The following is a 25,827-nucleotide window of genomic DNA, read 5'->3' as shown; positions in this document are numbered from 1 at the left end:
AGAAAATGAAAGACTGTGCTCATTTGTGGGCCCATTTCATCCCATTATTACAGACTCATACCTGACCCTCCTATAGGGTAATATACATTACTTTGTGTGCCAATTGTTATTTTGCTGAATAACAAATATCTCCTTGGGAGATAATTTCAAGACTTAACAAGTACATCAAGGAGATAATCTTGGGGAATCCTCTACTCTCAACTGTGTTCCAGTATAAAGTCTGGACTTTATAAGAATTTGAGTTCTGTTTTGTTCTTCTCCTCAGGGTGGTGGAGGCTGGAATCACATAGGCCATTAGACTAGTTTCTCCTCTGAGATCACTGACTACTTTTTGGAAGTAGATCACTAGGCCTTTCTTCCTAGTCTTACTCTAGAACCAGTGGTGAAGCCTGTCTCTCAGGGTTGACATTGCTGGTATTTAAAATATTGATGGCATAGCTTCTAGAATCACAGTTACAAGCCTCCACAGTGTGACTAACTGACAGACAAGTAGAAAATATCAGTGGCATGTTCTAGAAATGCGTTGTCTGCATCTACCCTGAGATCGGAAGAACTACATGGTGCCCAACTATGACTAATGACAATTCTGACCAGAGTGACAAAGAATAGACTTTAATAAAATGGAGCAGAAAAACAAAACAGAACTCAAATTCTTATAAAGAGGATAAAAACAAGTTGCCCCTTGGAGGCAAGAATTTTGAAGCTCTGTCTGACATACTTTGGACATGTTGCCAGGAGGGACCAGGACCAGTCCTTGGAGAGGAACATCATGCTTGGGAAGGTGGAGGGACAGTGCAGGAGAGGAAGACCCTCGATGAGATGGACTGACACAGTAACTGGGGTACTGAGGGTAGGTGTGTCAGAGACAATGAGACTGGCTCAGGATGGGTCAAGGTTCAGAACTCTTATGCATAGGGTGGCTATGAGTCGCAGATGACCTGATAGCCCATGATAGCAGCATATGGCAAAAATCTACCAACTGTCTCTCAGTTTATTGACTATGATGGTTTGTGTGTTCTTGTGATATTGAGAGCTATGCCCCTAGTGTTTCAAACACAGGTTTCAGCAAAGCTTCCAGGCTAAGAAAGACTAAGAAGAAAGGCTTGGAAATCTGCTTTTGGAAAGGAACCATTGAAAGCTTCCAGAATCACAACAGAACATGCTTTTGCACATACTTGTGGAAGGGTCAAATGTAAGAAGAGAACATTATGTTTGGTGAAGGAGGGGGCCAGTGAGGGTGAAGAAGATCTTCAGTGAGATGGATTGGTGTGGACTCTAACATGCTAGTGAAGGTGAGGGCCAGGCAACATTTCATTCTAAAAGTGGCGACAAATCAAAATCAAAATCAAAATCAAAATAAAAATAAAAATCAATGATGTCAACTGATCATGGCAGCATAAAGCAAAAGTAGCCCCTTTGCAGTAAAACAAGTATTTATTCAGTTGAAGACTAGATCAAGTAGCTAGATTGTGTTATCAAGTTACACAACACTTCTATGCTTTAAAGCACTGAAACCACCTGTTGTTGGTGCTGTCAAGTTGACTAAAACACACAGCAATGCAAACACCAAAACAACAGATCTGAACCTTGCACCATCTTGCGCCGTCCTCACCATCTCTGATATGTTTAAACCCATTGTTACAGTCACTGTGTCAATGCATCTTGTTAAGGGTCTTCCTCTCTTTCTCTGACCACCTTTCCCTTTCTCTTCCACCTTTCCCTGCATGACATCTTTTTCCAAGCACTGATCCCTCCTGCCCAAAGTATGTGAGATGAAGTCTTACCATTCTTGCCTCTAAACCTGGTTGCATGTTCTCAATGCCAGACTTGTTTGCAATCAGGCACTCTGTCTTTAAAATGCATCGTTGTGTTCTTTTACAACTTTGGATCCTGGACAACACATTTCCCCCACGCAACAGCATTTGATTTCTTGACTGCTGCTCCTGTGAGTATTGATTGTGGATCCAAGTTAAATGGAGTCAAATTTACAGCTTCAATCATCCATCAATCACGATGTTTCCCGTGAGTCCAGTGGTGAAGATGTTTGCCTTCTTGGTGTTGAGATGCAGTCCATATTGAAGGCTTCAGTCGCTGATCTTTTGCATCAAGTGCTTTAAGTTCTCTTCACATTCTGCAAAGGTTGTGTCGACCGTGTCATCCTCTTCAGGTTGTTAAGAAGCTCTCATTGAGAGGCATGGGTGAATGGGGCTGAACCAACTATAGACTGTTCCATCTTGGATTGACTCTTCTGTTGTGGAAGTGGAAAGACTAACCCTTACTATGTGTTTTACAGCTTCTCCCTCTCCCTCTCTCTCATTTTACTTACCCTTTTTGTTTGAGCCTAATTAAGTGGCAATTTGTTGCAAGTCTTCCAGCCCAGATGTCATAAAATTTTTGCTTTTTGGACATGTACGAAAGGACAGACAGATCAATGGATGCTTCTGGTGAAAACACAGCTGGTGCAAAAGGACCACTCAATAATGAGCTCAATCTCTGTGGATGTTTCTGGAGAGGAGTGAGGCATGGCCATTCTGTGACAATGATTGCATTGTAATTATTGCTGACATTTTTAGACTTGTTTTGACTCTGTTACTTCTTTCAAGCGTGTCTCTGAAAGATCTGGTATTTGAGAGTGAGCTGTAAACAAAGGAAATGAAAGAATTTATGCTTTAAACTATTTTTTCCCCCTTCAATTAAATTTTATCTGTCCTCTTGTCCTGTTCAGGAAAAGTAGATCTTTAAAAAAAAAGGGGGGGGGGGTAGAAGCAATGAAATTATCTACTGGCAGTACAGATAGCATCAGTTCTTGGAGTGTATTTGAAAGAGCTATAAGAATTACTGCAGAATCTGGAGGCAACAGATACTGGAGGAAATGGAAGAGTTATTGAAATTATTTGAATAGGGAAGAAAATGATGCCATTTTAGAACTCCTATGGAGGACTGAAGCCTTCAATATGGATTGAAGCTCAACATCAAGAAAACAAAGATTCTCACCACTGGGCCGATTGTCAGCATCATGATAGATGGTGAAGAGATTGAGATTGTTGACAGTTTCAGTTTGCTTGGCTCTACAATCAACACCCTTGGTACCAACAGCCAGGAAATTAAAAGACAATTTGCACTGGGAAAGTCTGCTGTCAGAGACCTCTCCAAAGTACTGAAGAGCAATGATGTCAGTCTGGAGACTAAGGTGCACCTGATACAGGCCATGGTCTTTGCAATCACTTGCTATGCATCAGAGAGCTGAGCAATGACTGAGGAGGATAGGAGAGTGGATGCCTTTGAGCTGCAGTGCTGGAGAAGAGTATTGAATTTATCATGGACTGATAGGAGAACAAACAAGTTTGTCCTGGAGAGGGTGAAGCCAGGCTGCTTTTTGGAGACAAGGATTCTGAAGCTTCGTCTGACATACTTTGGACATACTGCAAGGCAGGATCAGTCCTTGGAGAGGCACGTCATGCTTGGGAGGGTGGAGTGACAGCGCAGGAGAGGAAGACCCTCAATAAAATGGATTGATTCAGTCACTGGGGTAATGCGGGTAGGTGTTTGGAGACAGTAAGATTAGCAATGGATAGAGCAGGGTTTAGGGCTGTTGTGCATAGGGTCGCTATGAGTCACAAACTACTCCAGGGCACAAAATAACAACAACAACAACAGCATGACTTCCCTACCTACACATAACAAAAGAGTATACTAAAATATGTTGATAATTTATGTTTGTGGTTTTTAGAAACAATACACATACCTACTATTCCTTGGATTAATAGTTGCAAACTACAATGCAATAAAATACATGTCTGGTGAAGATTCGGTCATATCCACAAGACGGCAGTGAAAGATTAGGCTTCAATACTGACATTTTACTATCCTACATGGAGATAGTTCATTTCTAAGAAAAAAATTAGTTTTTTCATATTTCTGTGATTTACTACAAAGTTTGAATATATTGTTTTTTAGAAAAGATCCTTCCCATTTCTTTCACCCCACCTACCCATCAAATTGTGCAACCCTATACTTAACACCCTCCCCCTAAATCCTCACCCCTCTATTCCTGCCCCCCCCCCGCGGTCCTCATACTCATTCTTCAATAATGTTTTTATACAATATTTGTCCTTGTGCGACTGAGTTAGTTCACTCAGCATAACGCGCTCCAGTCCCTCCCAAGATAGGTAATAATTTACAAAAACATTGTTCCTGTGTGCTGTGTAGTATTCCATTGTATGAATGTACCACAACTTCTCAATCCATTCGTTTGTGGTTGGACATTTGGTCTGTTTCCATGTTCATGGTGAATAATGCTGCTATGAACATCGATGTACAAGTTTCCATTTGAGCCCCAGTTCTCATTTTTTTGGGGGCATATTCCAAACAGTGGAATAGCTGGGTCATATAGAATTTCTATGTCCAGCTTTTTGAGGAAGTGCCAAACTGCTTTCCAGAGTGGTTGTACCATTGTATAATCCCACCAACAATGTAAAAAGAGTTACTCTCTGGAGATAGTTCTTGATCAAACACTTTTTCCTAGTTAAATGGAATGATATTTTTGGTTAAAATGTCAGGGGATATTTTGATTTAAAGTTTAAAGGTGCTATCAGGGTGGTAGTTTCCAGGGTTCACCAAGCCTCCGTGGCTCCAGAAAAACCTAGTGAGAATTTGAATTTCTGCTCTGCATGCTCCCTCTGTTGATTAGGATGCTCCTGTAGAATCTTTGATCAACATGATCTGCAATAGTAACCAAGCTATTTCTGGCTATCACTATGAGACTCATGGTGAAGAAAGATCCTGGAATGAGAAGAAATGATTACTCTTTATACTGTAAAAGCGGAAGAAACAAAGGCATAATTAGATGTTAATAGGTTGAAGTTGGTCTTGCTACTTGGCAGACTTTTTAATTCCTCTTTTCTATTCTCATTTTATAGGCATTTTTGTTAACTTTTTGTGAATATTTGAAAGGAGAAATGGTAATACATGTTTTGGACGAGAAGAAATACTGATTCTGTAAGACCTTTTCAGACTTGGTTAGGGAAAAGCTATGAAAGGAGAGACACGTTCACCTCGGTAGTTCAAATGACTAATGCACTTGGCTGCCAATCCAAAGTTGAGAGTTTCAAGTCCACTCTGAGGTGCCTCATAAGAAAGGCATAGTGATCAACTTCTGAAAAAAAATCAACCCCTGAAAATCCTAATGGAGCTCAGTTTTACTGTGACACACATGGGAGTCCATGAAGCAGAATCCACTTGGCAGCAACCAGTAATGACCAGGAGAGCTGGTGAGCCTTACTTACTTCACAAATATGCGAACCTTCTGTATGTTAATGTCTACTTCTTGGTATTATTGCTGCCATCATCATACAGAGGGAGTGACTACCTACAGAATCTCTTCTTGAAGGAGGGGTGGTGATACCATGGGCTCTAGCCCTATGCCGGATTAGTTTTCATTTTGGGAGAGGGACTCCTTTGTTTTCCCATTTCTACAACTGGGCTTGTCTTGGTTGAAGGTCCATTCTAATTTAACATTTCAGCTCAACAAAGGCAAGAGAGGCTTTTTAGACAAGATTTTCTTAAAGGCCTGGGGTATGGTTGAAATCTTCCAAAAGGAATCTCCAGGAAATTGTCAAAGTGAAAGCAGAGCTGTGTGTCTAGGGAGACTTGTCTCATCAATGACCTCCCCAGAGTTAATGAATTGTGCTGTCCTTTGCACACTGTGAAACCTAAGCAATGTGGTCTTTAACAGTCTGAATTAATGAAATGGCCACATAGCTGTTTCCTCCCCAGAAAAACTGCAATAGACATCTAGACCATCCAACCCAACACAGAAAGTGACTGGCTAAACCTTCTTTCTTATCTTCTCAGGTCTGTTCCATTTTTCTCTGCCTGGGGTCCTGCTTCCAGATGGTGGATGCTATGATGACCTCATCCTTTGGGAAAGTCCCTGTCCTTTCCCCTCTTAATTGTGGCCTTGTTGTCTCTGGGACAGCTATGTCAGAGCACACCACCATGCCCCAGACAAATATACCAGGAGGCAAATTGCAACAGGAAGTCATTTCCTGACAACCTCTTAGAAAGCAGATATTTACAAGATTAATTTGCAATAACCAGGATCTCTTGTTTCCAGCTGAGGAATACTTGTGCCCTCTCATGTTTGACATAGTGGGGACAGGTCACCTGTAGCAATCTCCCTCACCCACCAGCAAGATTAACTCTGTCTTTATCAGCCCTGACCAGAGTGATAGCAATTCTAATGAGATAGGCAAGTGGCCTTTATATAGCTGCCATCACTCTTTTTTTTTTTTTTTCTCTTTTTTTTTTTTTTTTTAAATACTGGTTTACTTACACAGTTCATATTAACTGTTTTTTCACCCTGGATCTTCCCCTCTTCCTTTACTCTCCCCATCAAATTATGCCAGCCTATGATTAAGCTCCACCCCCCAGGCCCACGCCAGCCAATCCTCACGCCTCTGCTACCGCACTATCTCGAAGGCAACTGAAGTTCCCTTCCAGGGAGTAGCAGTGGGCAGAAACTACTTTGAGAGAGAGATCTCTCTTTGAGAGAAGGGTGAAGCCAGCAGCCCCCAGTCATAGTATTGTAAGAGAGTAAGGAGTGACTCTGTAAGGTGGTCTGGCTTCTCTCTTTTAAATCCTTGACGCTCTGTGGTTTTCAAAGATTGTCATTAGATGACTGCGACGAATGATACTTTTCCTCTATTTTCCTGGAGAGAGAGGAGGGGGAGGAGGTGGCACATGGCATCGCCAAACCCTATTCTCCCTAAGGTGTGTCTCATTCATTTTAAAAGGACTTCGTTTTTTTCACAGCAGTTTGGTACCGGCAATCACACTCTTGTCCTTAGCATTGTTGTCAGATGTTGGAGAGTCACCTTAGACTCATGGGGCCTTGTACACAACAGACTGACTCGCTGCCCAGTGCTGCACCACGCTCGCTGTCTCTGCTGTGCTTAACCCTATTGTTGCAGGCACTGGCTCGAGCCACCTTATTGAGGGTCTCCTCTCTTTCTTGGACCTTCTACTTATTCAAGAATGATGTCCTCCTCCAAGGACTGGTATCTCTTAACAACGTGACAGAAGTATGCACAACTTTGCCTCTAGGGAGGCCCCTGGCTGCAGATCTTCCAAGACAGATTTGTTTGTTCCTTCCCTCTTCCCCCACCCCACCCCGCCCACTGCATAAAAGAATTGATGTTTTTGAGCTGTGGTGTTGAAGAGCACTGAACATCCCATGGACAGCCAGGAGAACAAACAAATACGTCTTGGAGAGGGTGCAGCTGGAGGGCTCTTTGGAGGCAAGAATGATGAGGTTTTGCCTCACTTACTTTGCGCATGTTGCTAGAAGGGGCTATTGCTTGGAGAAAGATGTGATGCTGGGAAGGGTGGAGGGTCAGCGAAGGAGAGGAAGACTCCAACCAGGTGGACTGACATGGTGACTGCTGCAATGGGCTCTTGTGTGTCAGGAAGTGTGAGGATGACACAGGATAGAACAGGGTTCAGATCTTTTGTTCTTGGGGTCGCTATGAGTCATACTGGACTCAATGACACCCAACAGCAATGACAACATCAGACAAAACACTGGCTAGTAATTAACTTGGTCAACATGGTTGATCTGATGGGGGGAACGAAAATCATGTAGTCATTTACATGTTTATTCTTTTGGCAGTCCATGATATACTCTGTTCTTCACCAGCACCACAATTCAAATGCATCATTCTTCTCTGACCTTTCTTATCCATTACCTAACTTTCCTATGTATATTAAGCAATTGAAAAATATCATGGTTTGGATGAGACACATCTTAGTCTTTGAGGTGCTAAAAGTTCATTATCACTAATATAATAATTACAGACCTCCAACAGAGGCAAGCACAGCTTTAGAAGTGGGTTCTCAAAGGAAAGAGAATTCAACACAAGATGAGAAACCATGATGTCATGATAAATAATATTTTATCAATAGTATAGATAGTCTAGATACTTTACATGTTATTATGAATTTAGAACTTAATGTTGTTGCTGTTGTTAGGTGCCACTGAGTTGACTATAGCTCACAGCCACCCTGTGAACAACAGATCGGGAACTGGCCTTGTCTTGTGCCACCCTCATGGTCATGGACATGCTCAAACCCACTGTTAAAGTCACTGTCAATCCATGTTGTTAAAGGTCATCTTCTCTTTTGTTTCCCCTCAACATTTCCCAGAATGGTGTCTTTTTTCAAAGAATGGTCCCCTTTTGACAGCATGACCATAGTTTGTGAGATGAAGCTTCACATATAAAATATCATACTATGTATATAATATTTGATTCTAGGCCTTTTATTCATAGAGTCACTGAGTCATGCTTGACTGGAAGGCAATCAACAACAACAACAACATTCTAAATAGTGAGATAGATATATACATACATATATATGCATAATATATATATATATATATTTCCTGTCATTATAAATAATCCTTGACACTCCTTTTGAGTTAACTTTTATTATTGTTTTATAGATTGAGGCTCAATGTCAAGAAGACAAAGATTCTCACCACTGGACCAATTGGCAGCATCAGGATGGATGGTGAAGAAATTGAGATTGTACTCAGCTTTAGTTTGCTTGGCTCCACAGTCAACACTCTTGGCACCAGTAGCCAGGAAATTAAAAGGTGCATTGCCATGGGAAAGCCTGCTGTTAGGCACCTCTCCAAAGTACTGAAGAGCAATGGTGTCTCTCTGGAGACTAAGGTGCGTCTGATACAGGCCATGGTCTTCACAATCACTTGTTATACATCAGAGAGTTGGACAATGACCAAGGAGGATAGAAGGAGAATTGATGCCTTTGAGCTGTGGTGCTGGAGAATAGTATTGAGAATACCATGGACTGCTAGGAAAACAAACAGATTTGTCCTGGAAAGGGTTAAACTGGGTGGCTCCTTGGAGGCAAGGATTCTGAGGCTCTGTCTAACATACTTTGGACATGTTGTGAGGCGAGAGAGGTCCTTGGAGGAGGACATCATGCTTGGTAGGATGGAGGGACAGCGCAGGAGAGGAAGGCCCTCTATGAGGTGGATTTATTCAGTGACTGGGATAATTGGGATGGGAGTGCCAGAGACAGTGCGATTGACACAGGACAGAGCAGAGTTTAGGGCTGTTGTACATAGGGTCGCTATGAGTCTCAAGCGACTCGACGGCACATAACAACAACAACAACATAGATGATGAAACTAGAAGTGAATTTTCCAGTTCTATTCAGCTGGCAAATGGTAGAGGTAGGATTTGAACCAAGTCTGCATGTTTTACATCCTTTTCACACAAGGAACCTGCTGTTGAGAGTTTTGATGCTTTGGAATCACTTCTTCCCCTCTTATAAGTGCTACTTAGAACATTTATTTTTAATCAAAATCAACTAAAATTTTTTTTGTTCCATACCTTTTAGAGAATTGTGTGGCACCCAGGAGAGAGGGCTGGACCCTCTGTTGTGAAGACAGAAATATTTCTCAGGAGCAGCCCAATGCTCCTACTTTGAGGACAATGAATAGTTATTAAGCGGGTCAGGAGACTTCTTACCTTTTCTCTAAGTGTCTTCACAGTACAGCAGACATGACTGTCTATCTCCTATGGGTTGTGAAATTCTCTGTGCTACAAATGAGGAGGTGAATGTAAGAGAAACAATTTCTTATCTCTAATAGTTCTTCTTACTCTCAGGGGCACATAGAAGGTAACTTGTCACAGACTTTATCTCATACTCCACCCCCACGGCGGAAGAGAATCTTGACCAATTTATGAAGTTGAGCGAAGAAACATAATGTGTATCTAATGAGTTTCCCCTTTCTTCTGTGTTTCTCAGGCCAGTCTGTCCTTACCTACCCACTACTGTCAAGTTGATTCCAACTCAGAGTGACCCTCCATCAGGTTTCTGAGACTGTGGAGCTTTAAAAGAGGAGACTGCCCATCTTTCTACTACACACTTTTGCTTAGCTGGCTGGTGTGGGGCTAAGATACTCTTTCCTTTTCCAGATGGGACTGATGTTGCTGGTGGCTGAATCAAAGTTTATTTGAGTAATAAAATCCTAGTAAGACAATAAAGAATTCTACCAAATTCCCTCCCCCCTTTTTAAGGGGATATAAATCTATGCACAGAAAAATTTTTTGAAACGACCCTTCAAAAGAAAATTTATGGTCCAATTATTTCAGGACCTTGGACAGAAGCACAGGAAAAGATTTTTAAAGAGCCATGTCTTAAATTGGAAATGGGCCAAGAGTTTAAATCTGTACATAAACAAACCCGAACTGCATGAAGCCATAAGAATGAACCTCACAGGCATGAAGTTGAGCAAAAGAATCCAGACACAAAGAATATACTGTATAAAATGTCATTTAGAAAATGTCCCAAGTGGCACAAAAACATGTGATATTAAAATCCAAGATGGTTTTTACCCCTTCTCTGGGGATAGGAGGGACTTTATGGATGGAAGAAGGGGGACACGGCATATATTGTCCTTCCTTTGTGCTATTCACACAATTACACTCATTTTGTGAAAATATTAGTTTGTAATACGCCCCTTATCTGTATACAAGCTATGCTGCAATTAAAAGATTATGTTTAAAAAAGAAAAAATTCAAGACAATGATATTAAAATATGAATAGATGTGCTGCAAGGAGTCAGTGTGTCAATCCATCTCATTCTCATTCCACCATTCTAGGCATGATGTCCTTCTCCAAGTTCTAGTTCCTCCTGGCAACATGCCCCAAATATGTGATATGGAGCTTCAAAATGCTTGCCTCCAAAGAGCAACCTGGTTTTTACCCTCTCCAGGACTGATCTGTTTGTTCTCTTGGTAGTCCACGGTATGTTCAATATTCTTCTCCAGCATCACAACTCAAAGCATCAATTCTTCTGTCATCTTTATTCATTGACCAGCTCTCAGATGCATAACAAGCAATTGAGATGACCATGGTCTAGATCAGGCACACCTTGGAGTCTTCACCGATGTCTTTGCATTTTAGCACTCTGCAGAGGTCCTTGACAGATGATTTTTCCAATGTAACCCATCTTTTGATTTTCTGACTGCTGGTGCCAAGGTGTTTATTGTGGATATGAGCAAGATGAAATTGTTAACAATCTCAATCTTTTTTTCCATATTTCATGATACTGCCTATTGTCCTTGTGTTGAGGATCTCTGTTTTCTTGATGGAGAGATGCAATCCATATGGAAGAATGCAGTCCTTGATCTTCTGCAGCAAATCGAAGTCCTCCTTAGTTTCAGCAAGCAAGGTTGTGCCCTCAGCATAACCCAGGCTGTGGATGAGTCTTCCTTCAATTCTGATGCCATATTCTTGTTCATAAAGTTCACCCTCTTTGATTATCTGTTCATCATATTCCTGATGTTATTGTTTTTAGACTCCATCAAGTGGGGCTTATTGCAACCTTATGCAAACTAGATCTGAACCCAACCCTATCCTATCCTGTGCCATCCTCCAACCCCCTCAAGCCCATTGCTATAGTCACTGTGTCACTTCACTTGGTTGAGGATCTTGTTCTTCTTCTCCATCCCTTCACCTTCCCAAGCATAATGTATCTCTCCAAGGAATAACCTTTCCTATCAATCTGTCCAAAGTATATGAGATGAAGCTTCATCATCTTTGCCTCCAAGGAGCACTCTGGCTGCACCTTATTTTTGGAAGTCCATAGAATAGTCAACACTCTTCTCCAACACTGCAATTCCAAGGCATCAACTCTCCTTCTGTCATCTTTATTCTTTATTCAGCTCTCAGATGCATAGCACATGATTGAAAAGACCATGGGCTGAATCAGGCACACCTTAGTCCTCAAACTGACATCATTGCTCCTCAATAATTTGGAGAGATCCCTGACTACTGATTTTCCCAGTGGAATACATCTCCAGGTCTCTTGACTATTGCTACCAAGTGTGTTGATTGAGGGTCTGTACTGTTGTTAGGTGTTATTGACCAGACTGCGGCTCATAGTGACTGTATGAACAACTGATGGAAATGTTATCTTATCCTGGACCTTACCCTATCCCGTGCCATCCTCACAATCTCTGCATTACCCAAGCCCATTGTTGAAGTTACTGTATTATTTCATCTGAACTTTGTTTTGCCAGATCTCACTGGCACGTAAAATGGGTTGTAGAATAAAACCATCCCATATTATGCTATGATGGCTTGCCATGAATACAAGTAGAAGGTGCTTTCAGACTAAGTATGAAACAACTAATGAGACCAATTTACTAGTTCAGAGGAGAGAGAGTCAAAGAAAACATATCAAGTGGTTTTTAAGCTTAAGTATCAACTAAGTTGCACTTAACTATCAACTAAGTTATACTTAAATATCTAAAACTTAAGTGTGCTTAAATATCAGCTAATCATCTTCACTTGAGCAAATTTAACTCCTGTGAAACTATTTTTTTTTTTAAATCTGGAGAATGGGTTAACAATACTGTCCTCTAGGAATTCTTGTGAGAACTAAATGAACAAATTCTTCACCAAAGTCCCTAAAGTCCTATATTATTTGGCTCCTAGAGACTCTTTCTTACCTTGTCCTAACCACCCTCCTGCCAGGTTACTATATTTTAGTGGTCTTTTTGTGGCAGCAGGAGTGGCATCCACTTCCTAAACAACATGCCTCTGGAAATTCTATGAACTTTGAGAAACGACAATAGTTTCCAGAAAGGCTTCAGGTCTTCTGTTCATAGGGTCGTCACTATGAGTCGTACTCGATTCAAAGGCAATCAACAACAACAACAACGTTCTTTTTAGTCTACAAACACCTCAAATGGTTTCATTTTAGACCCTATGTATTTTTTCATTTCTTTGCATGGAGTGCTCTTTGTATGACTATCACTTTTTAAAATCTGGCCTACAGTTCCGTTTCCATTTTTTTAAAAAGATCTTCTTCAATCCCAGAGGTACATGGTTTTAATCCACCAGATACCTTGGTAGAGAAGGAGGAGCAATCTCTTCCGGTATCTGTCAGCTCTGATTTGACAGTACACACACACACAAAATAATAAAATTTTAAAAAATTAAAAACAATTTCTTTATGTATAACCTTGAGAAGAATGGGAATCCCAGACCATTTAATTGTGCTCGTGTGAGACCTATTCATAGACCAAGGAGCAGTTGCCTGAACAGAACAAAGGAAAACTGAGTAGTGTAAAATCAGGAATGATATGCATCAGGATTGTATCCTTTCTTCATACCTATTCAATCATTAGGCTGAGAAAATCATTCGGGAACCTAGACTACATAAAGGAAAGTGTGGCAGCAGGACTGGAGGAAAACTCCTCAACAACTTGTGTTGTGCAGATGATGCAACTTTGCTTGAAGGAACTGACGAGAACTCAAAACACCTATTGTAGAAGATCACAGACTACAGTTTTCAATATAGATCACATTGTAAAATCAAGAAAACAAAAACTCTTACCACTGGATCAGTATGCGACATCATTACAATTTGAAAAAGATAGAAATTGTCAAGAAGTTAGTTTTACTTGGATCCACAATTAGCAATCATGGCAGCAACAGTTGAGAAACCCAAAGATGTTTTGCACTGGAAGAATCTGCTGTCAAGGACCACTCCAAAGTGCTAGAGAGCAACATCAGCTTAACGACGAAAGTGCACCTGATCCAAGTCATAGTGATTGCAATGGCCTCCTCTACATCTGAAAGTTTGACAATGATTAAGAAGAATCTAGGCCTTTGTATTGCGAAGCTGGTAAACAGTATTTACTACACTATGAACTGCCAAAAGAATAAACAAATCTACCTTAGAGGCTGTGCAACCAGGGTACACCTTAAGGTCAGGATGGTGAAACTTGTCTCACATACTTTGAGCGTGTTACCTGGAGAGGCCAGTCCTTAGGAAAAGACTGGATGCTGGGAGATGCTGGGAGAGTTGGCAAAAGAAAAGACAGCCCTAGTGAGACAGATTGACACCCTGACTGTCACACTGGGGTCAAACAAGGTAAGGATAGTGAAGAACACGGCAAGGTGCAGATTTGATGTTAATGGAGTTTGATGAGTGACAATCAACATGGTGACACCTAACAACAACAGCAATGTTGTTCCCATATGACTCCCAATCACTTATTGTTTGTTGTTGTTAAGTGCTGTGGAGTTGTAGACAACTCATAGCGACCCTATGAACAAAAGACCTGAACACTTGTATAACTTTCATTGTTTCTCCGAGTCCATAGGGTTTCCGGAAGCAAGCTACTTCAGAATTGGACGCCACTCCTGCTTCCAAGCTTGTTTTAATCGGGGAGCTCCACCAAACACTGTCCACCATGGGTAACCATTATCACATCTGACACATTAGTGTCACAGTGTTTAGCATCTCAGCAACCATGAGTTATCTCTGTACAGCAAATGGACAGACCAGGGCAATATCACTTAGAAGGATGTTTCACAAAACAAAACAAAACAAAACAAAACAAAACAAAACAAAACAAAACAAAACCGAAACCAGCCTGAAGGCTGCAGACTGAAATCACTCACCTTTGGCTTGGTAGCATCACTTTCTGTCCACTAGGCCAACTGAGCTCTCTCTATATTGGTATTGTTGTTAAGTGCCATCAAGTTGTAAACAATTCATAGTAACCATATGAACGAAAGACCTGGACACTTGTATTACTTTTGTCATTTCTCCAAGTCACAGATTACATTTACTTAATTACACTTAACAACAATCTGAAATGATGCTATTTGCTTCCTGCTGACTTTCTCTCTCTTCTTACTGGAATGCAAAGATAGTTTAATTAATATTAGTAAGTTAAATAAATGATTATAGGAGTACCTGGGACATAAGCCAAATTCAAATCATTGCCTTTGAGCTGATTCTGACCCGTAGTTATGTGATAGTACAGATGGGAACTACCCCCGGGTTTCCAAGTCTGGAAGTCTTCATTAGAAGCAGACGTCCTCATCTTTCTCTCTTGACTTGCTCGTAGATTAGAACCACTGGCCTGTTGGTGAGTCACAAAGTATTTTGCCATTCTTCCTCACCTTGGATGTAACGGTTGTGAGATGAGTGTTCAGCCTCTTGACATTGCTCTTTTCTAACTTTGGGCAAGCTCAGGTTGACAATCTGGTCTTTGGGTCTTCTGGAGAACAAAATGAGACATTTCTTACTGTGGATATTGGGAAGCAATCTTTGGTGTTACAGAATCCAGTCTATGTTTTTGAGAAAGGTCTGCAGACACATATATGAAAGGATAATCTTCCAGTATCTACTTGATGTGACCTTGAGAAAGACAACTTCCCAAGGGTTGTTGTATTCTGGTATTTTTTTGTATTTGAATAAGATAATCCCTCAGATCTTTTTCAGCACTCTAATCATTTACTGACAGCAAAATAAGAACTCCGCATTAGTTGCTTTTCTGAGTTTCCTTCTTATCTCACTCCACCTTTGATCTATTCTTTACTGTTTGTGCCTTCAGGCCTGGATGCTGTACTCTCTTGCTGGTTCTTTGTGAGCTTGGCCAGTGGGAGATGACAGCTTATCACAGGATAGGAAGAGAGAAATTGAGGGTTGCCCTTTTTCTCCACATCTTATCTCTGGCAAGGGCATGGTACCACCTTGCTGGAAGGCTTCTCCTTCTCCCAAGGTCCAGCTGCCATTGAGTTCTACCAGCACTATTCCTTTTACTCGTCTCATTAGTCCTAGAGAAGCTAAGTTCTTAAGAGCCTCAGGAGCCCCTGTTGGTTCCTTTAACCCTTCTCATACCATTGTTAACAGGACCTTGGACTGACTCATGTCCTCCCCAAGTTTCTGCTGGGCTTCTAACTGCTATACATAGAAATAAGGACCCCTTGACGTGCAGGCGCTCAGTGTTCAGCTTTGAAATGTAAAGTTGGTGGTTTGAACCCACCAGTTACTAGACAGGAAAAAAAGATGTGGCAGTCTGCTTCCGGAAAGATGTCAACTTTACAAACCTTAGAAAAAGGAGAGAATACTGGACGAAGTGCAAGGTGAGTAACCTTGGTTCTGCTCTGGATAAAACCATTAACTTCTTTGGGACTGGAATCATCAACTGTAAGAGAATATGAGATTGGAATTTGTTCTTAGGTCTGCTACTAAAAGTAGTCCATGTGACAAGCAGCTCTGGTGGCCTGGTGGTAAGAAGTTGTTCTGCAATCCTGAAGGCATGCATGGTTCGAATCCATCAGCCGCTCTGTGGAAGAAAGATGGGCAGTCTCCTCTCATGTAATTAACTGCCTCTGAAAACCTGTTGGAGGGTCAGCTACAGGTCAGTTTCAATGTGATAGTACACAGCACCACCACCACCACTAATAACGGCTCTGTGAGGCAAGAACGGGAGTTTTACTTATCTCCATTTTATGAAGGAATTGATAGGAACTTGAAAAAGTTCTACTAGATCCTATGGAGTTGCCATAAGTTGCACTGTTGATGACAACGGGTCATTCCTGTTGATGTTATGGATGTAATCCCGTTTGGAAATGGGCTTTTCGTTGATCTCTTAAGGAATCCACATTAATGTAGAAAGTGGAGTTATTAAATCTAACAACTCCTGAGTTCTATAAAGAGACAGAGAAACAGAGGCTGGTGGAAGATAGAGGCCATTTGGAAAAAAGCCACACAAAACCAAACACAAAACAGAACACATGGATCCACAAGTCCAGGAACTCCAAGAGGTGTTGGCTACCTGAAATGGAACCAGACAAAAGATTTCCCCTCCCTGGAGCCACACTCTGAATTCAGATCTCTAGCCTGTTTAATTGTGAGAAAGTAAATTTCTGTTCCTTACAGCCACTCCCTTGTGATATTTCTGTTACAGCAGCACTAGTGAACTCTAGTGGCTTGTTGTTCATTGCCTTCGAGTTGAGCACGACTCATAGTGACCCTATGAACAAAAGGCCTGAAGCCCCTCTACAACTATCAACACTTATCAAAGTTAATAGAGTTTCCGGAGGCATGTTGTTTAGGAAGTGGATGCCACTCCTGCTTCCAATCCAGTGGCTTTGTGGTAAGGAATTGTGTTGCCAGTGCAAAGGTATGTGGTTCGAAGATGGACAATCTCCTCCCATGTGACTTAAGGCCTCTGACAACCTGCTGGAGGGTCAGCTGTGGGGCAATTTCAACCCGAGGGATCTCAACAACAACAAGAAGAAGTAAAATTTGGTTCTCTCCAAGATCCTGATTGATAAAAAAAATATTTTGAAACCTGCCAAGAGAAACAGATTCCAAGAACTCTGAAAATTATGCATGGCATTGGTAGATCTCACTATGAAGATTTTTTCTTTGAATTTGACCTGGATGTTCCTGGCTGCAACTTAACTTTCATTTTTCTCTAGTTCTGTCTCCAGTGGAGACAAATATCATGCCACTGCCATTCTCTAGGTAATAAAACTTCATAGACACAGAGGGATGTGGATGTGCAGGGGGCAGGGGGGATTCGTCATTGGGTTGTACAAGTTGCTGGCGGGGTGAGTGAAGTGGAAAGAACGTTTTCAAATTTGTATTTGAATTTTGCAAATAAACTAGTAGAAAAATAAAAAAAAGAAATTGAACAAAAAATAGAGGAAAAAAAAGAAATAAAATAACATATTGTAAAAAAAAAACAAAAAACCACAAACCAAAACCCAAACTTCATAGACAGGGTAACTCTTTACCCAGAGAGTTGGTGGGAAGGCGTCACTCTTCCTTGTGGTTGCTTTATTCCTTTTAAAAGGATTGATTTGTTCTGTTTTCCTTCTGGTAGGACAATGGCATTTTCTCTAGCAACCCAGGAAATTCTGTGTCTATTCAGCTCACTAGACATGAGCCCCTCACTCCCCCTTTCTGCATCTGGAAAGTACTCACATGAATTGCACACTGTACCCTCTGCAGAAGCTGACACATCACTTTCAGCCGAGTCCACTAATAAGAGGATTATTATTTTAACAGTTTAACCGCCATCAACTCGCTTTCACCCTGCCTCTCTGAGTTAGGAAATCAAAGTAAATGAGGAAGCTGTGACCACGCCTCATAGCTTTTTGTGCAGCCCTCTCAGCTTTTGCCTTTTTGCTTCTCCTTCAACTTGTAAACTGCTAAGTCAGTTTCATTATCAAAGTTGACGGATGCAGGAGAGATGGGGACAAGAGTTGGCAGGGGGCTTTTGGAATGGATGGTGGTTTGTGGGACAGTGTGTAGCTAATATGAGAATTGTGGTTAGGATTCTAGATAAAAGTCAATTAAAAAAATCTATCTCTGAGGGAAAGGTCAAGCCAAGTGTTTTAATTATGATGTTCTTATATTTCATGCTTGGGTGACCCGAGCTTGAAAAGCTGGAAAGCTGTATAATATACCCAACTCTTAAAAGGGCACCAAAGTAATATAATCTTTCAGAGGATGAGTCAGAACCTTGCAGAGAAGCCAATGCGGTAGAATGGAGGGGAAGCTGGATGAAATGTTGGGTAACCAGGATTCCACTCCGGACAAAACCAGTAACCTCTTTGGGCCTGGGATGTTCATTTACAAAATGATGAAAAATCAGAAGCTCTTCAGTTCTATTACTAATAATGGCTCCATGAGATTAAATATTGGAGTTATTATTAGCTCCGCTTTATGGAGAGGGAATTAGAAAGGTTGAGAAAATCACCCTAGATCATACAGCTAGAAAGTAGCAGAGCCTGCATTGCTGCAAAATAACAGGGCTCTTTGGCACCAAAATTTGGATTCCTGACTAAGTGAGCATCTACTCACCATGAAGGCCATTGGGAAAATCTTGCATTATTTTCTAGATGAGATCTTCAAGGCCTTCCTCAAGGATGCATATTTAAAGTGTTGGTAGTAGAGCTAAGACATGTATGTCAACGCTCTTAGCCACTACACAAGATTCCCACTTAAGATTATAGACATCACTGTCTTGATATAGAGAGAAGGCAGTTAAAGGAAAACGCAGGTTTATAACTGTTATGTCGTTGTTGTTAAGTGACACCAAATATTAGGGGACTCATAGCATCCCTATGAACGAAAGACCTGAACTCTCGTATAACTTTCATTGTTTCTCCAAGTTCATAGGGTTTCTGGAAGCATGCTATTTCGGAAGTGGATGCCACTCCTGCTTCCAAATTGGGAAGCTCCACCAAACAGTGCCCACCATGGGTAACCATTATCGCATTTGACACATTGGTGTCACAGTGTTGAGCATCACAGCAACCACGAGTTACCTCTGTACAACAAATGGACAGACCATTGCTTATACCACTTAGAAGAATGTTTGACCAAAAACAAGTAAAACAGCTCTTAGGGCCGCAGATTAAAATCACCCACCTTTGGCTTGGTAGCATCACTTTCTGTCCACTAGACCAACAGAGCTCTCTCGTTGTTAAGTGCTGTCGAGTTGTAGATTTATAACTAGCAGGCTACCTAAGGCTTTTGAATGGTGGTGTTGGAGAAGGCGGAATACTTCATAGACTGCCAAAAGAACAAACAAGCCTGTTTCTGAGGAAGTGTAGCAGGGTACTCCCTCAAGGCAAGGATGATGGTGAACCTTTGCCTCACATACCTCAGCATGTTGCCAGGAAAGGCCAGATCTTGGAAGAGGATGTCACGCTGGGAAAGGTGAAGAGCTAGAGAAAGAGAGGAAGACCCTCAATGAGATGGATTGACACAGTGACTGTAACAATGTGCTCAAGTGTGGCAGAGACGATGAGGATGGTACAGGAAAGGACAAGGTTCGAATCTCTGTTCAGAGCATCATTATGAGTCGGAGTTGACCTGATGGCACTTAGCAACAACAAACATCTGTTGTGGGATGACAGAAAGAACATTTCAGTGGTTTTAAATCATGCAATACCTGTGGGTGACTAGGTAAGACTAGCACCCAGAACAATGTAGAAGCAATATTTCTTGATTGTATCAAAATGAATTTGTCTTTCTCTGTTAAAAGAGAAAAAAGAACTGGGGGGGGGGGCAGGGCGGAAACTATACAACAATGAATGAATGGGGAATAATTAAATGGAAAGCATATACTTTAAAAAATAAAAAAAGTGGAAAAGCAAAAAATTTTATTTTCATAGTTTTTGGTCTTACCCCTACATTCTTGATCCACCTTGAGTTAGTTTCTATATATGGTGTGAAGTGTGGATCTTGTTTCAGTTTTCGGTAAATAAATATCCATCTTTGCCAGAAAAAAAAGCACTGTTTCATTTAAAAATTTTAAATTAAAAAAAAAACTCCAAAAAACAATATACAGGTATGATCATATGAAACACAATGTGAATAGAGAAATATGTGAGACACAATGTACATAAACAGAACACAATGTACACGAATTTTGTCTGAAAACCAATATAAAATAATTTAAAAAAAAGAAAAATTTTAAATTAGAGAGCCTGTACTTTCTCTCTCTCTCTCTCACACACACACACACACACGTCACATACCAGTGTGCACCATATTAAAATTTATTATGATACAAACAAGTCCAAAGACAATATATTATTTAATTACGAAAATATGAACATTTCCTATTTCTCTATGGGCTCTCCCAGTCTTTGAACCAGAAGAGTCAATGCTAGAGTCTTTCATTGACTTCAGATGAGCTCCCACATTGGGTCATCGAGTACCAAATCTGTAAAATAATCTTCTCCATTTGCAGAGTGTTTGCAAAGTGGAAGTTCGTGGTGCCTCCTGTCTGTCTTTTATAGTTGGTTGGTCAATTCCTCAATCCTTCCTTATGAGACATTTAAGTCCTTAAGTTTTCCAGTCAAAAGACACTGCACGTGTGCCCCTAATATCACGGCATATCCAGTCAGAGCGCAGTCCATATACCAAGAGAGATGCTTACTGAGTCTTTGAAAGACACACCATGAAACCCTCAAGAGAAAGCAACTATGTAAGTGCTCTCATCAGCTGCCTGTGTACTTTACAGGCTTCAGATGGAAAAGTCTGATTTCCAAAACTGCCTAAAAGTTTGACTTATAAAAAAACCAACCCTAAAAAACTCTTAGAATGATTTTTCATAATTATGCATATAAATAAGAATAAATTAAAAGTCTTTAGATAATCTGAAATAAATTTCAGCAGCTAAATAACCACCCAACTCAGTGGATAGCTGTATTCATTTTAACCAAGACTCATCAAAGTGTCTTCGAGACTTGAGCCTCTTTTAAATACCACTGACCAAACTATAAAAAAGCAACCATAGTAACTTGGTAGCCGCCTCTATTGTTAAGAGAAGCAATAAAAGAATGTCTGGGGGATGCATTCCAAATTCACCCCCAGTTTTTACTCTTTTTAAGACATCAGCAATTCATTTATACAATTAAAAAGCACGGAGTAGGGAGCGCTAAGATCAGCATATAGTTTTTCCCTCTCACACATGTTTTCCGAAAGCGTTTCATCTTTATAGATATTGCACTTGGACTCATTCATGGAGACAGTTCCAGCTATTTTTTTCAGAGCTAGACAATTAAAAAAATATATACATATATTCAGTATAGGTAGCCTTTGGTTAATGTTCATTCATAAAGGGACGTGGTGGAATTGCATCGTACACCCTGGAATGTATGCACATTCGACTACGTGTGTGTGGCAAGCAAAGAAACAATTGGAGAGAGATGTCATTTAAGAAAGGGAGGGGAGTTTGCTTATCATTCGGCTCAATGCCCTGGGAAAAGGGTGGACTGGGACGTATGAATGTGTTCCCCAACTTAGTCAAATAACGTCTGTGAGTTTAAGAAAGTGGACATTTGCCTGCATTAATGTAAATCTAATGTTCTCAGATACATTAGATTCATGTAACCCGGTCCTGCAGTGTGAGCCAGAGCCATCTTTTCTTCCACTACAGACACATCGAGCTGAGGTGGCCTAGTGGCAAGAAGCTGCACTGCAATCCCAAAGGCACACAGTTCGAGGGCACCAGCTGCTCTGCAGGAGAAAGATGGGCAATCTCCTCCCGTGTGATTAACTGCCTCTGAAAACCCCACTGGTCAGTTCTGACTCAATGGTACCTAACAACAACAGACACAGCAGCCTGCTCCAGGGCTGGCGAACGACATGGCCATGCGGGATGTGTCAGGAGATAGACTGTGGCCTCAAACATGGCTTCTTCCTGTGGACTTTAGCAAAGGCCGTGCTGACTTTACCAGAGGGCTGTCTTTCGGACTGACTTGAGAGTATACTGTTTGGAGAAGATGAGATTATATTGCTATCACTGAAAGGAACAGGAATGAGGAGCGTACAGAATAATTGGACCTAACATTGCATTAAGTTAGCTTTGAGAGTATTGCCGAAAACTTAGGGCTTGAGGGGTCGTCTTACCCCTCCCTCATTTATTAAACATTCGGTGAGAAAGCAAGGCCATGCCTTACAACTTCAGGCCAAAAATGCAGCAGGACCTGGCAATGAGGGGCCATGAGTGCCAAGTGGACTGCTATCTGCTTTTTTATTGTCACCCACACGGTCACATACACCTCTAAAAAGAATTGAGAGATTTCTTCTGAAATGCATATGACTTTGAAACCCTCGAGAAGTGGGGGGAAATACGACTAACTGAGAGGAATTCTAGCACGGATTTCCCTTTCTCAGTACAGCAGTGGATCCGCATTTTTGTTGGGGGCAGACAAGTCAGGTTTTGACCCCGGGTGATCCCAGCAGGGGAGCTCTGGTTGTGTAAGTGATAAGGAAGGGCACTGCCAGTCAAAAGGCAAATGGTTTGAATCCACCAACTGCTGCCCAGGAAGAAGACGGGCAAAGCTCCTCCTGGAGAGTCTATTGCCATGAGTCACTTTGACACAACCACACTGAGCCCATGTGACAGATTAGTACTGCTGTGTAAGGTTTCCCTGGCTGGGTGGGCTTGAACGACTACAATTTTAGTTAGTTGGCTAATGCTCAACTGTAGTGCTACTAGGGCTCCTAATAGAGTCGTGTGTGTGTGTGTGTGTCTGTGTGTCTGTGTCTGTGTGTATGTGTGTGAGTGAGCAAGTCACAGGGAAGCCCGCTTTAATAATGTCCTTGAAATGTTCTTGCTTCAGCCAGTCAAGGAGAGACGAGAGAAAGCAATCTGTATTTTATCATTTTGCAAAGGGTCTGGGTCAAATAGCTTCATGGGGAACCAGCACTGCCCTTTTGAACTACACGTGCCAAAGAGCAGCTGAGCAGACAGACTGGGCATTTCTCTGTCAACCAAGTTTGTGTCTGTGGTGGAACGGTGATGCCAGTTGGGACTGTAGGACAGAGCCGAGTTGCCCTCACCTCCCAACCCCAGGGAGTGACAGTCCTTGACCTAGGAATCGTCAGTGCCATTTGGAAATCACTTCATATACAACAGTTTGGAGGGGACTTGGGCAGGCAAGGAGGAAAGGTTTTTCCAGGGGGGAAAAAAGCGACATTGCATTGAGAAGCTTTTCAAGTGAAGATATGGCACACAGCTGACACGGGGGCAAATCAAAACAATGGCAAGAGTGAGCTTAGTATTTGGGTGGGTTTTTTTTTTGTTTTTCTGGGCTCAAGAATCCCTCCCTTCCCCGTCTCCCCACACACAGTAGGCAGGGTCTTTGTTTTGGAGGAGACATAAAAATCTATACACAAGAGCAAGTAGAAAGAGTATGTGTTAGATTCCAGGTCTGAGGATCATAGTTAAAACACTTTGCGGCCTCTTAAGCTCTAGGCAACAGATTGGAGGGGGCACTCGGTATTTCCTGATGCCCCTCCCTGCCACTCCACAGCTAGGGGTGCCAGAGCCACTTCAAGACCTCACACCCGTCTCCAGGACCCGGAGTCAGTCAGCACTGTTAGTCTGGAAACGACACGAGAAAGCCATGGATGACCTCAGCTTTTGGAAGAGTGGCGACTCAACTACGTGCGACTGTGACTTGATGCGCCATGGACGTGGGATGTTCCCAGTGACAATGGATGGTGCCAGGGCGAAGCCGCAGACTACGTCTACACTGCGCGTCCTCGCGGGCCATGGCATGATGACACAACCTCTAATGGCATCTTCAAACTGGTAGGTACTTTGGCCGTTGACTTTGTTGATGTTGCAAAAAGAAATACATAAATAAAAACCAAGATTCATGCTTTCCCTTCGGCTCTTCTGTCTCTTCCCATCTACCAGTCTGAGAGTTCTCAATCCGTGGAGGCAGGAAATCAGGGCAGCGCTCCCCAGGGGAGCTTTTCAGCCAGAGGATGGGACGCTCCTTCCATCTGGAAAACTGGTTAAACAGAGGCACGAGGTGCCAAACCTAGGGGAGGGTCACGGGGACACTTTTATAGGCTTTCCATTTTTGTCATACTGATACACCAACATCTTGATACAATGGGAGTTGGCTGGTGAGATCCAGGGGCTACTTGTTATGGAAAAGTTGTGGTTGGTGTAGAACTGTACGGGTTGTTTCTGGCATTTGAAGAAAGCCTTGAGCGTGGCAGCCGCCATGGTCCGGAAGCGCTTGCTTATGAAGCAGTAGAGGAAGAAGTTGATGGCCGTGTTCAGAAGGGCCAGCATGTTGGCGACGTCGGACATGATGTGGACCAGCCAGCGGTTCCGGATGGGCGCCCCGTAGAGGTGGAAGAGGATCATGATGATACGGGGGGCCCAGAGCGTGGCGAAGATGGACGTGATGGTGAAGAGGATGGCCGTGGTCTTCCCGGTGGAGTAGCCCCGCAGGCGGAAGTTGCTTTTCTTCCTGAGCTTGTACACGATGATGGAGTTCAAGATGAAGAAGATGGAGCAGGGCACCAGGTACACCGTGAAGCAGTGAATCCAGATGAGGACGTGATGCATGGAGGTGCTGGTGTAGTCTTCAGTCCAGATGTTGGGCCACCAATAGTAAGGGATGCTGGTCAGGAAGCAGGTGGTGTAGACGCCAAGAATGATTTTGCGGGTGCGGGCTGGGTAGGAGACAGTGTGGTACTTGAGCGGGTGGCAGACGGCAATGTACCTGTCAATCGTCAATGGGACGGTGATCCAGATGGAAGTGTGGATGGACGAGAACTCCAGCACCTCTATGATCTTGTTGGGGACCTGAGGCATCTGCATGTTCAAGATGAAGTCTTCCAACAGGAAGTCCACGAACACGATGAAAAAGAGGACCAAGATGTCAGCTGCAGCAAGCGCCAGGAGATAGTTGTAGGAGGACTTCTGCCTTCGTGCCACCAGCTGGGAAAGGATTATCACCGTAAGGATGTTGGCTGTGGAAAGAAAAGACACGGATTCATCTCTGTGGCAAAAGACGCCCTCTGGGCTACTCTGGGGGCCCTGGGCATTTCTACTAATATTTTTGGACATGCCTATGGAAGTCAATTCGCACCGGACAGAGCAGGGCTTAGGACTGTTGTACATAGGGTCGCTATGAGTCGCAGATGATTCAACAGCACATAACAACAACAATGGAAGTCAAGAGGATTGAACCAATGCTTTTTAGGGACAGTCTCTGCATTCCAGATGGCAACCCCTGCAGACATCTGGACTCTGTCTGCTGTTATTTTCACGCTAAAAGTGGACCGGGGCCTCAGAGAGGCTAATGTGTTTACTGAGTTTACACACAGCAAGTAAGTCATGGTGACAGGGTCCAAGCTTGGTGCTGGAGAAGAGTCTTGAGCATATCATGAACTGCCAAGAAAACAAATGGTCTGTCTTGGAGAGGGTGAAACCAAGTGTCTCCTTGGAGGCTACGATTCTGATGCTCCATCTCACATAATTTGGGCACGTGGCCAGGAGGGACCGGTCCTTGGAGAAGGACATCATACTTGGAAGGGTGGAGGCACAGTGCAGGAGAGGAAGACCCCGGATGAACTGGAGCAATGGGTGTTGGTGTGTTGGAACCAGTGAGACTGGCTCAGGACAGAGGAGGGTTTAGAGCTGTTGT

General features: G+C 42.4%; 1 protein-coding gene across 1 annotated transcript in view; it reads right to left on the bottom strand.

Moving 5' to 3' along the window:
• Positions 1-23,963: 23,963 nt before the first annotated feature.
• The window catches only part of GPR139 (G protein-coupled receptor 139), a 53,656-nt gene continuing 51,792 nt past the window's right edge, over positions 23,964-25,827 (bottom strand). Inside the window, exon 2 of the mRNA XM_006892656.1 lies at positions 23,964-25,150. Within this exon, the coding sequence (XP_006892718.1) occupies positions 24,216-25,150 (935 nt within the window). The 3' untranslated portion in view covers positions 23,964-24,215. The remainder of the gene's footprint in view (positions 25,151-25,827) is intronic.

The sequence above is a fragment of the Elephantulus edwardii genome, unplaced genomic scaffold (genome assembly GCF_000299155.1).
Source record: "Elephantulus edwardii isolate Elephantulus edwardi_28Jun2011 unplaced genomic scaffold, EleEdw1.0 scaffold00117, whole genome shotgun sequence".
In the NCBI taxonomy this organism is placed as follows: Eukaryota; Metazoa; Chordata; class Mammalia; order Macroscelidea; family Macroscelididae; genus Elephantulus; species Elephantulus edwardii.
The sequence above is the reverse complement of the archived record's forward strand: the minus strand, read 5'-3'. Positions and strand labels throughout refer to the sequence as shown.